At 41.7% G+C, this 12858-nt stretch overlaps 1 protein-coding gene across 1 annotated transcript in view; it reads right to left on the bottom strand.

Annotated features, from left to right (window-relative positions):
* Positions 1-1694: 1694 nt before the first annotated feature.
* The window catches only part of CAPN1 (calpain 1), a 120126-nt gene continuing 108962 nt past the window's right edge, over positions 1695-12858 (bottom strand). The window contains exons 18-22 of the mRNA XM_040328635.1: positions 9601-9669; positions 8391-8469; positions 8186-8302; positions 5319-5377; positions 1695-2205 (exon numbers count right to left, since the gene is read on the bottom strand). Of these exons, the coding sequence (XP_040184569.1) occupies positions 2179-2205; positions 5319-5377; positions 8186-8302; positions 8391-8469; positions 9601-9669 (351 nt within the window). The 3' untranslated portion in view covers positions 1695-2178. The remainder of the gene's footprint in view (positions 2206-5318; positions 5378-8185; positions 8303-8390; positions 8470-9600; positions 9670-12858) is intronic.

Below are 12858 nucleotides of genomic sequence, written 5' to 3'. Positions count from 1 at the left end.
TGCACTACTGTGGGGGTTACTGTCTGAGGTCTGCACTACTGGGGGGGGGTTACTGTCTGAGATTTTTTTTTTTTGCTGATCCGAAAAATAATCCGATCTGTGACTCCTGATCCGAGGAATGTTTGACCAAATATAACAGGCTAATTTTTTAAGTTGATCATTTTGTACAGCCCCCGAAAAATCCAAATGGCCCTTAGCAGAAAAAAGGTTCCCCACCCCTGATGTAGATGGTCAAAGGGAATGCAGAGTTAGAAAGTTCATTAAGGCAGTATTCACACAATAATATAGGAAGAGGTAGAGAAAAGGACCAAGATGAATAAGGGAAAGGGTAGGTATTATTAAGAGAGAAGTAGAGAGGGCTGGGGGGGGGGGGGGTTATGGTAGATTCTGCAAGTCCCAGCCTATAGCACTGTCCATCTAGCTCTGTTAATTATAGTGAGAGGAGGGAGCTATCTAGGTGCAAGTGCCCATTATAGTATAGCCATGGGCTCCAAATCTTCAGATATTGTGCATGAGTATCAGTGAGCATGGAGTTTAGCTTTTCATGTATCATGGTGCCCATAAGTCTTTGCATAACCTCAGAAAAGTTTATTGACTGCCTGGCTTCTCCAAGCTGTGGCTAGAGTTTACCCGGGTACCAGAAACACAAACTGTCATCTTTCTCTGATGTTCATGTGACAGCAGGTATATGTGCAAGAGAACAGTATGACAACAGACAGTATGTGCACGAGGGAATGGCAGCAAGCAGTATGTGCAGGAGAGAAGCGCAGAGATTCTGATAGCCGTAAGCTTGTCCTGGAGAGGCATGCCAGAATTTATGATGGAGTAGTATGTAAAGGAGAGGAATGTGTAGGGACAGAGAGTAGTTTGTGTAGGAGAAGCATGCTGCATAAAATAACTTATTTTGACATTATAGGGAACCTATCAGGGAAAAGTATAAAAGTTGCTTCTGCTAAACTGTATTTTTGAATGTGCATGCTCCTCATCAGTTATCCTCATCCTTCTTTCGCTCCTTAGTAAGGAACTGACCTAAAACAAGCATGCGCATTAAAGATATCAGGGCACCAGATCTACACATGATTGTTTCAAGTAAGTAGGATAAAAGGAAATGCCCCAATGCCACATGCCCTTGAAAAGATAACTAAAATCAGTTTCCATATGTCTAACCTGGTGAGTTCCTTTTAAAAAATCACATAATTCATATCATTTTTTTGCCTCACTTGCTAATGTTTGGTTTTGTACAATCAGTTTGCTCTATTTCACTGAGAACGTACGTTGTGGTTATGCCACACTATGCCGTCCTTGTCTGGATAAAGCTGGTTTCTGTGATGTGATTATTGTGGCAGCAATGTCTACAATAATAAAAATAAACTGGGCACAACTTGTACTCTTACTCATCACTGGATTCATACACTTGTATGTCCGTTCGTGTCTATTCTACTAAATCTTATTCTAGCTTGGCATGATTCACTGACACAATGAAAGGCACTATTCATAAAACCCAGAACACAAAATTCCTTAAGTACTATTGTTCAGTATAAGTTTGACTTTGTTGTCAATGTAACCCCAATATACACTTATAAAGAGCTTACATACCCATCCATCCATGACAATCTGGCTTTTGTGAATTCTAATAATCAAGTGGGAACCGGATATGGTAAGAATAGCTTGATATTCATTAAAGAAAAAGAGGCTTTTTTTTAATAATAGAAAATTCTGTATTGATAAAGCAATGCAGCACTTCGTAACACTTTATATACAGTTTACAAGTATTGCTCGTGTCTAAAGCCATTTTCGTAACAGAATGTTCTTTATTTTGGCATTTAAAATTCAGTACAAAACCAAAAAGAATTACTTTTGTAATATTTTATAACTGGCCACAGTATCTGAGGGGCAGCTGCATATTGGCATAACTGACTGATGGCATGATTTTTTTATTACATGTTGGAGAACTGGAAGAATGTTGAGATTAAGACAAGCAGAAAACCGAGAAAGGTTGATAAACATACAATGGATGCTATACACAAGGAAGTTCACGCAAGAGCAGATGCAGGAGAGGGTTCTCCAAGAGACAGGTCCTCCTTGTATTGCTTTGGCACAGGGGCAGCGAGTGAGAAGGCACTTGCAGTCGGTTATATGAGCTTTTAGGGATCCAGCCCATGCAGAGCAAAGGTTTCACTATGCAAACATCGTCATCTGGAGCCACTGTAAATGAAAAAAGAGACAACCGTAGAGGGTCATTCAAACAGGAGCATTATGCATATTAGTAGATGTAGAGGTCTGAATTATATCAGGTCTTACATTACATTTTATTAGGAAGTATGGTATATATTTAATTAACATATATTTTGATTCATTATTGCAGAATTTTTACCAGCTTGCTCTTTTCTTTTTATGCAGCAATTTGTAGGTCAGCCACTAGACAGTGGGTATAATATCTCCATATACTATGAGCAAATATGGTAAAACCATGTACATATACTGTATATATTTACTGACTAAACATAGGAACAAAGTGTCTTAACTGCTAGCTGACTGTATACTGTATATATACAGCGGCGATCCTGCACTTCTGGGTCTGGGGCATGCATGTGCGCTGCCTGCGACCCGCTCTTGCTGCGATTGGACACAGTGGGAGCCAATCAGCGGGTCCGGCTGAGTCAATATCCGCCAGGACCCACATATTTTTGGCACTGATCACTGTATTAGTGTCACTGGTTCCCAAAAAGTGTCAGGTAGAATCCGATTTGTCCGCTGCAATATCGCAGTTCCACCATAGGTCGCTGATCACCGCCATTACTAGTTAAAAAAATAAAATAAGAATTCCAAAATATATCCCACAGTTTGTAGATGCTATAACTATAAACCAATCAATATATGCTTATTGGTATTTTTTTTATCAAAAATATGTAGCAGATTACATATTGGTCTAAATTTATAATTTTATTTTGGGGGGGAATTTGAAATGTTTTTAGTAGAAAATTAAAATAACACATTGATAAGATTATTAACATCAAGGGGATTCAACTACATATATGTCTAAAAAGTAATTGAAAACAAATTCCCTGTACAGTGGGCATTTCTAAAAAGGCAAAACTTGGGCACTTCCTGATAGTGTTAGAAACTTGCAAAAAAATGTATTAGCCAGGGAAGCTGCCCATCATCGTGATGAGCCAACAGGCAAATGGAGGCCCAATAGCAAACAACAAAACTACCCAGAGGTGTCAAGAGGTTGCCTGTCAGAGCCTTTCTGATATTTGGCCATAACAGGAAGGTTTAAGAGGCTGTTGTAGTTGCATAAATAGCTAATACAAAGATATCATTTAAACTCCTAACATTCTGCATTTATCGATGGCTACAAAATATAAAACTCTGCTACTGCTAGTACAGTCTTAAAGGATAAGTTCACTTTTTGGATAAAAATAACTAATGTATTTTTATTTTGCAGGTGCCCTGATTATCAGTGCAGCCCCAATAGTGCCCAGCAATGCTGCCTTTCAGTGCTGCATTAGTGCCTCCTCATCACTGCCCTCTTTTCAATGCCGCCTCATCAGCGCACATCAGTGAAAGAGAAAAATTACTTATTTACAACATTTTTACGACAGAAACTAAGAAAATATATTTTTTCAACATTTTTGGACTTTTTAAATTTTTTTGGGCAAAAAATAAAAACACCAGTGGTGATTAAATACCACCAAAACAAAGTTCTATCTATGTTGTTTGGGTACAGTGTTGCATGACTGCGCAATTATCATTCAAAGTGCAACACCGCTGAAAGCTGAAAATTGGCCTGGGCAGGAAGGTGGTAAAAGTGCCCAGTAGGCAAGTAGTTAAAATATCAAAGTAATAAATCAAATATTGCGCCAAAAACAAAGAGTAGCTGCTAAACACAACAATGAGACACAAATTGTAATAGTGCAATACAATATAAAGTGTAGCACTGTGAATGTGAATGAATGGGGCAAACCATCAATATCAAAGTGACATAGGTGGAACCATAAAAATGTGATAGATCCTAATGTGCAAATTAATAGGCCCTTTTGATATATGGACAGTAATGTGGACAGTACATATAACCAGAAAAAGGGGATATATAAAGTGTAACACAATATAAATCATAAAATGTGTTAAAAATGATATAAACACAAATGCATCAAAAACAGCCAACACCAATTCAGTGTAAATGGCAAAAAGCGCCCATGAAGAAAGAAATGAAAAAACAATCCTCATAAGGGTAAGTGGTCAGACTCAAAAGCTGTAAGCATTAAACAGTTCATCTATGAATATACAAGTGGGGGGGAGACTTGTCCAAAGTCGCACTGTACTCGATACTTCAAGCGATCTAGATATATTCGGTGTAATATGCAGAATGCCACTCGGGAGTGCCTTCACCAATGGGCAAGGGGAGAAATTAATACTCTTACCCTCCGGAGTGGACCCAACTCACCATACGGTGGTGAATCGCATGCGGTTAATCACAACAAGGACTTGAAGGGACTGGATCTGTACAACACTTCCTCCTCTCCACGGGAAACGGCCTTCTGTGTTAGACCAACCGTTGTGGCATCAAGCTCTGGTCTAACACAGAAGGTCGTTTCCGGTGGAGAGGAGGAAGTGTTCTGCAGATCCAGTCCCTTCAAGTCCTTGTTGTGATTAAGCGCATGCGATTCACCACCGTATGGTGAGTTGGGTCCACTCCGGAGGGTAAGAGTATTAATTTCTCCCCTTGCCCATTGGTGAAGGCACTCCCGAGTGGCATTCTGCATATTACACCGAATATATCTAGATCGCTTGAAGTATCGAGTACAGTGCGACTTTGGACAAGTCTCCCCCCCACTTGGATATTCATAGATGAACTGTTTAATGTTTACAGCTTTTGAGTCTGACCACTTACCCTTATGAGGATTGGGGGCTTTTTGCCATTTACACTGTATTGGTGTTGGCTGTTTTTGATGCATTTCCACTGCATTTTTGTTGATATCATTTTTAACACATTTTATGATTTATATTGTGTTACACTTTATATATCTCCTTTTTCTGGTTATATGATCTGTCCACATTACAATCCATATATCAAATTAAATTTGCACATTAGGATCTATCACATTTTTATGGTTCCACCTGTGTCACTTTGATATTGATGGTTTGCCCCATTCATTCACATTCACAGCGCTACACTTTATATTTGAAAGTAGTTAAAATAGTGTTACAATGACTCAATAATAAGAAGGTAATGAAAAATTATATAAATGAAGAAGAGCATGGAATGGCTTGAAATAAATATGAATGGAAATGTTTTGTACAATTCAAGAACTTACAGAGAAAAGGGTGAAGTTGATAATGCCATCTTTGTCTGTATCCATGTTTTGGAAGAATCCTGAGAAAGAAAAGCATATTGTTATTCTAATATAAAAGTAATTCAGGCATCTCTAGAGAATGGAGTATTTAGAATCCAGACACTTTAATTTGCACAAATACCTATAAGATTTATTCTTTAAAGAAAAGAAGTCCAGCCTGAGCTCATTTGGCTGGGATTCTCCTATGGAGCACAGGAGTGCAATTCGTTTTGCACTCCTGTGACCCGTTTTCAGCAGAGAGCGGTCTGAAGTCCGCTCTCTGCTGATGTCACACAGATCAGTCCAGACACTGCATTATCCTGACTCTGGGAGCATGGATCCACCAGGTGCCTGTCTCAGCCTCTCAACGAGCCGCTGAGATGGCCATTCCCCGCCCCTCCACAGCTCAGCACTCCAGTGAGCGAGGAGGGAGCAGAACGGAGAGCTGCTGATTAACAAGCAACAGCTCTCTGCTCAGAAACCCGAGAAAACCGAGCCATCGGAAATGTTAGATTTTGAGAGCGTTTTGCAAGACAAGCAAAATGTTTTGATACATTTTGCCTTGATATACAAGTGATGTCTTGATAGAAGAGTAGTGTCATGTCACAACCGAGTATAAAAAAAGAAGAGAGGAGCCTCTAAGTGTATTAATATGGTTACATTTAAGGAAAGGTACAACATTTAGCAACTTATTGTTACACTTAGAGGTGCCTCTCTTCTCTTTTATACAATGTTTATACCCTGCTTTGCTATACAAGTGCTTTGGATTACAAGCATGTTTCTGGAACAAATTATGCTCGCAAAGCAAGGTTTTACTGTATACACACACACGCACACTGTGTTGTGAAAAGTATTGGGATGCCTGCCTTTTACATACACATGAAATTTAATGGCGTCTTAGTCTGTAGGGTTCAATATTGATTTGGCCCACCCTTTGCAGCTATGGAAGATGCGCTTATGGATGAATGGACAGCCTTCCCAGAAGAGTTGAAGCTGTTATAGCGGCAAAGGGTGGGCCAACTCAATATTGAACCCTACAGACTAAGACTGGAATGTCATTAAAGTTTTTGTGCATGTAAAGGCAAGTGTCACAATACTTTTGACGATATAGTATATATACACACAGAATAGACAATTTTATTACACTTCAGTCCTAATGAAAAAAAAAAATGTGTGTAAAACTATGAAAATGCTTTGGCTGTCACCTTTTGATAGACTATTTCATTGTGACAAATAAAAAAAATCCCTACAGCGTTATTCTCTAATCCTTTACACAAAATTAATCTCACAAGGACCCTCCAAGAATCCCACCCAATATTAGAGAGCTGTCACACTTTAGCAATCAGCCAATTTATTCAGACACTCTACCAGGCTTGAAGTCCAGCAATCGATAACCCCAACTCTGGAATAATTCAGTTTTTGTTGAAAACCTAAGAGCCCTACAGGAAACTTTTTCTAAGGTCACTTTCACATTGGGGCGCGGGGTGCGGTGGCGGTAAAGCGTTGCTATTTTTAGCGGCGCTTTACCGTCGGAATTGTGGCGGTATTCTGCTGCTAGCGCTGCAGTTTAACCCCCCGCTAGCGGCCGAAAAAGGGTTAATACCGCCAGAGGCGCATTGCCGGCGGTATAGCTGTGGTTTCCCATTGCTTTCAATGGGAAGGAGTGGTGGAGGAGCGGTAAACACACCGTTCATTCACCGCTCCAAAGATGCGGCTAGCAGGACTTTTGGAGCGGTCCTGCTTGTGCACCGCTCCAGTGTGAAAGTCTTCAGGCTTTCACACTGGAGAAACAGCAGCCGCTGTTTCAGATCGCTCTGCAGGCGCTATTTTTAGCGCAATATCGCCTGCAAACCGCCCCAGTGTGAAAGGGGTCTAATGCCACGTACACACGACCATTTTTAATGGTCTAGAAAAAACAATGTTTTTTTCAAACCGATTATTGTTAAACCGGCCCTGCCTACACACGATCGTGAAAAAAAAATGCTCTAGCAAAACGCAGTGACGTACGACGGGGAAGGTCCATTCGGATGGCGCCACCCTTGGGGCTGCTTTTGCTGATTTTGTGTTAATAAAAGACGATTTGCGCTTTTCAGTCTGTTACAGCGTGATGAATGTGCTATCTCCATTACGAACGCTAGTTTTACCAGAACGAGCGCTCCCGTCTCATAACTTGCTTCTGAACATGCGTGTTTTTTTCACGTCGTTAAAGCCCACACGCAACAATTTTTTACAACGTTAAAAACGACGTGAAAATTTAGAGCATGTTCTAAATTTTTAATGGTCATTTCTTACGTTGTGAAAAATGCTCTGGAGCCCACACACATTCGTTTTTAGTGACATTAAAAAAAATATGTAATTTTTTACATCCCGAAAAACGATCGTGTGTACGTGGCATTAGAGAAACATTGTCTAATTTTTAGTCTGTCGAAATTCTAGTTGCTTGACTTCATGAAGACCTACTGGCTTCAATGCTTTGAATCATGGAAACGGCACAAGCATGCATATTTGCCCTGGGTCAGTGCCTTAGAAAGAGCTGTAGACAATAGGTCAGAAAAATAGCCAGGCAACTAGCAAGACAGAAAGACATCAGTCAGCAAAGGCCTCCTCTTTAATTTAGTGTATACATGACCACACAGAAATCCTCTGCTACAGATTATTTCAGCTGGTTCCCAAATAGGAGAAAGTAGCAATGTGTTTATAGCCAGGATTACAAATTAAGAAAACATGCAACAGAATATGTGACTACAGCAAATAAATCTTGGAATAGGTATCTGGGTACTGGAGAAGTAAATAATTGTAGAACGTATTACATTTCAATGGAAAATGCCTGAAATAAGGATTCCACTTACTGAACATGGTCTCCAGTCTGATCAGACAACACACAAAGCAATCGAAATTCACAGACAGATCAGGCTCAGAATATCTGGTGATAATCAGCTGATGCAGGGTGTTGCTCAGTTTGAAACCTGGGGAAAACAGTAGGTAAAATAAATCTATGTACAGACATTATATATCAAGCATAACAACTAATATACAATATACTGAGCAACTGACCTGCAGACTCCACTGCCAGGCGCATTTCATAGGCATTCATGCTTCCCGATTTGTCCATGTCAAACTGTCTGAAAACAGTCTACAAAACAAATAGAAATATTCAGCGTATTATTGGTTATTAAACTGTTGACTAAAATGGACTCTCTTAGTGATGTTATAGTTAATTTTTAAATAGCTTTGGATAAAGTAGGGAAGATACATAGCCTCTGTTAAATTTTGAATGCTGACTGGGTCCCCATTATGGCAATTTCCCATCACTCTCACCTATTGACCAGTGTCCTTGGGACAAGAGGACAAAGACAGCAAACAGACACTGACAGTCATAAAAACAAAAACAAAGATTATCAGTCCTCCCTATGAAAAGTTATACACAATGGGGATGAAGCAACAAGAACCTCATGGGGATCATAAGCCTTTTCTGCTCTCCAAACACATTTTCTCTGGAGTTTCACCTAAACACATTAGTCCATCCAAAATGCATGCTTACATTTTTGATGGATGCAGGAGTGTCACATTAAAAAATAATTGTATACATCTCAGGTGCTCTGGCAGAGATGCTTCTTTTAAATTCCTAGAGCTGCCCAACTGCTAATCTCGGTAGAATGTTTTCTTAATTTTATATTGTAGAAAAGCGGTCTCCAAACTTCCTATAAAGTGCCAATTTACTTTTCTTCAGACTTTAGGGAGCCAGTCTGTGGCTATTGGGAGTAAAACATTTCCCATTATTGTTGTCATTGGGAGGAATTATGCCCCATCATTGGTGTTTTTGGTAGGAATTGTGCCACATTGTTGGTGTCATTGGGAGGAACTGTGTCACTTTGTTGGTGTAAGCAAATGGAATAGTGCCCCAAGGGCTAGATAAAAGCAAGCAAAAGGCCGCATCTGGCCCCCGGGCCACAGTTTGGAGACCACTGTTGAAGAAGATAGAATGAGATTGGAAGTAATCAAAGGTTGACAAAAACAGATAAAACTCCAAGGTGGGTGAAAACAAAGGCTGGAATTATAGCAGGGAGATCTTACCACTGGAGTCTCCAAAAGGTACAGTATGAAGAGCAATTTCATCCCATCAGCTAGCCCCTTATATCTCTAGCACACTCCAGCTAGAAAACCCTGCACCTCTGCCCACTCCTTCTGCAGTCTCCAAATAAACAGTATGAAATAACTTCTCAGTAAATATCAAAAATGAAATATTCGTTTCCTCTAGACCTACCAGGTAATTTTTTATTTTATTCCACAGGACATTAAACTCCAACATTCCAAGTTTTCCATTCCCATCTTTCTGTGGTACAAGTTAAGGACAACACTCCACATCTGAGACATCCAAGTTCAGAGAATCCTGCCATCTAAAGCATTCATTAAAAACTTTGACGACCCACACCATGGAAATGCTAAGCTGACTCCAGTAAACTAAAATGTGATTGGTTGCTATGGGGGTCCACCCTCTGTACATCATGGATGACATTGGTACCGATTTTAAAATAAGCCTGCAATTGCATTAAATAATCTTGATCTACAGAGGATACTGGAGCCTTATCAATATTTTAGAACACAAATGATTACATGCCTTAAAATTATCAATGTCCAAGACCCCTTTCACACCGACAGTGGGCCGCGTTAGCAGAAAAGCTCCGCTAGTTATAGCTTTACCGTCATTTTAGTGGCACTTTTGGCCGCTAGCGGGGCGCTTTTAACCCCCACTAGCCGCCAAGGGGGTTAATAGCGCCCGAAAAGCGGCGCTTCGGCAGAGCTGCTCGTTCATTTCAATGGGCAGGGGCAGTAAAGGAGCGGTCTATACAACGCTCCTCCACCGCTCCAAGGATGCTGATTGCAGGACTTTTTTTTAACGTCCTGCAAGTGCACCACCCTAGTCTGAAAGCACACGCGCTCGCACACTGGGGCTGCAAGGGAGGTGTTTTTCAGGAGCTTTACAGGCGCTATTTTTAGCCCAAATGCGCCTGAAAAACACCCCAGTGTGAAAGGGGGTCTAATAATTAATAGATCAGAGTAACAATAAATATACAGATGATGACTCAAAATTGCACTATACAATTTCAGGATTATGGAGACATTTTTAATGTGTGTTGGCTCCATCTGGATTGAATGTATTCCTACAAAATTGATGACAATGTTAAACAATTATTGGGTAAGTTGGAAGGTTTTATTAAGCTTGAAGCAAATTCAAGAACTGGCCACATAAGTGACCATAACTTTAATTACATTTTCTCTGAGGTGGATTCACACATCGCATGTATTTCTGCATGCATGACAACACACAGATCTCACTGGCGTTGGAGGTGTGAATAAGCCCACATAGTTTTTATTTCCCTATCACACTAAACTTCAGCATATAGATGTGAACCATTTCCTTAGAATGAATGGGATTTCTACTTGTAATGCATTTGTATGCAGCAAAATACAAAGGTTTTGCAGCATGAGGAGGTTTTTTACCCATGCGGCTGTGTCCAATCACAGCCGATCACATGTACTGTAAATGAGGAAGTGCCGTTTATCAGCTCTCCTCGCCTCACACTGACAGAGTGTGAGGCGAGGAGAGCCGATCAGCAGTATCTTGTCGCAGGGGAGACTGTACGGATAATCAGGGCACTGATGATCAGTGCAGCCCCAGCAGTGCCCATCAGTGACACTAATCAGTATAATAACCTTTCAGGTGCTACAGGCACATTAATATGAGGGAAGTGAGTAAACAAAGCCAGCTATTCACATAAATGTGCTGCCTGACCAAATCGCAACCCTCAACACTTGGTGGTGCAAAGAGAGAAATTAGTGGAGGTGTAAAATTTGTTGCTGTGAACTTCTTATTCTCTTGTGCACATAAGTAACAAGGCTTCACCCGTCCTCTAGGACAGTGTTTCTCAACTCCAGTCCTCAAGGCGCCCCAACAGGTCATATTTTCAGGATTTCCCTCAGATGAAACGGCTGTGGTAATTACTAAGGCAGTGAAACTGATCAAATCAACTGTGCAAAAAATTGGTAAGCCTGAAAACATGACCTGTTGGGGTGCCTTGAAGACTGGAGTTGAGAAACACTGCTCCAGGATGTGTAGCTTTCTAGAGGAGCAGAAAGTGGCAACAAAGACAATCAGTTCCTCGCTCCAGCTGTTAGTGCTAAAGTGCAGAGACCAATGGTGACATGAATATCAGAGAGTGAGGTGTGTGCTGGAGTGCAGATCTCACAGATACTGGAAAGTTAGGTGTGCATTGGAGTGCAGATCTCACTGATTTTACAGATACAGTACTGAGGTGAGGTGTTTGCTGGAGTGCAGATTTCACTGGTGTCACAGATACTGGGAAGTGAGGTGTGTGTACTGGAGTGCAGATCTACCTGGTGTAGCACTACCCCCGCAGGAGCTGCTGGTTATGTTTTGGGTGGCACGTTACCTCTGTGTTCTTGCCGTCTAGGGTAAAAGCAGAGTCTGAAGAATTTCAATGTCCACACAATGCTGAGAAACACTCCTGTTTCCAGGAACAGAACACCCGGATAGGTCCCTCTCAATGGCCTAGCAGCTGGGATGGTGCACGAATTAAAGTAAGGTCTCTGCCACAAACCTTCCTTTAGAGATGAGACTCTTTGGTCCAGAATTCTCTGCCACACGATTCAGCACCTGGATCTCTTTAGCTTGGTTTCTTCAGAACTTTTAGATCCGACAGGCGAAACTGTCAAGCCTCTCGGTGTAAGGTGCATCATTCAATGATTCAACGTTTCCAGGCCTTCCCCCAGGATACCAGCATGTTGCTTGGCCCTCTCCAGGATAGGTCCTCCCATGGCTTACTTCATCAAGTGGCTTCCTCCCGCAGGACGGACAGCACAGGATCACCTCTGCAGTGCAGGCCCCAGCCAGACAACTGGGCCCAGCAGACAAAGCCTCAGCCCCAGACCAACGTGGCCCGGAACCAGGATTCAGAGCACGCGCCTCAGGCCAGGCTGGCCAGGAGGCGTGGACAGACGGACAGACCCCGCACCAATGGCGTCTATCCCTTAAGTACCCCTCCCCAGCATGCACAGCGGGCGACCACTTTCACTGATTCGCTACTGAGGGGGACACTCAATACACCCTGACCTTGCTGCTGTCACCCTTGGCCTGGGGTGGTGATGACACCCCCAGGCAAGCAATGGTATATATTCTCAGCACAGCGATGGCTGGAACAGAGGCTAAATTGCCCTTAATCACTTTGGTCTGAGCCAAATAACAGCTCAGACCCCCACTAAATTTAAAACAGCGCCTGTTCAACAGAAGCAGGGCGCTACACTGGTATCACAGATACTTGGAAGTGAGGCGTGTGCGCTGGAGTGCAGCTCTAGTTTGTTGTGTCATGGATACTGGAATGTGAAAAGTCTACTGAAGTGCAGATCTCACTGGCGTCACAGATACTGGGAAGTGAGGTGTGTGCTGGAGTGCAGATCTCACTGGTATCACAGACACAGTAATGGGAAGTGAGGTGTGTGTACT

The sequence above is a fragment of the Rana temporaria genome, chromosome 11 (genome assembly GCF_905171775.1).
Source record: "Rana temporaria chromosome 11, aRanTem1.1, whole genome shotgun sequence".
Lineage (NCBI taxonomy): Eukaryota > Metazoa > Chordata > Amphibia > Anura > Ranidae > Rana > Rana temporaria.
Note: the sequence above shows the minus strand (reverse complement) of the source record. Positions and strands in the feature narration are given on the sequence as shown.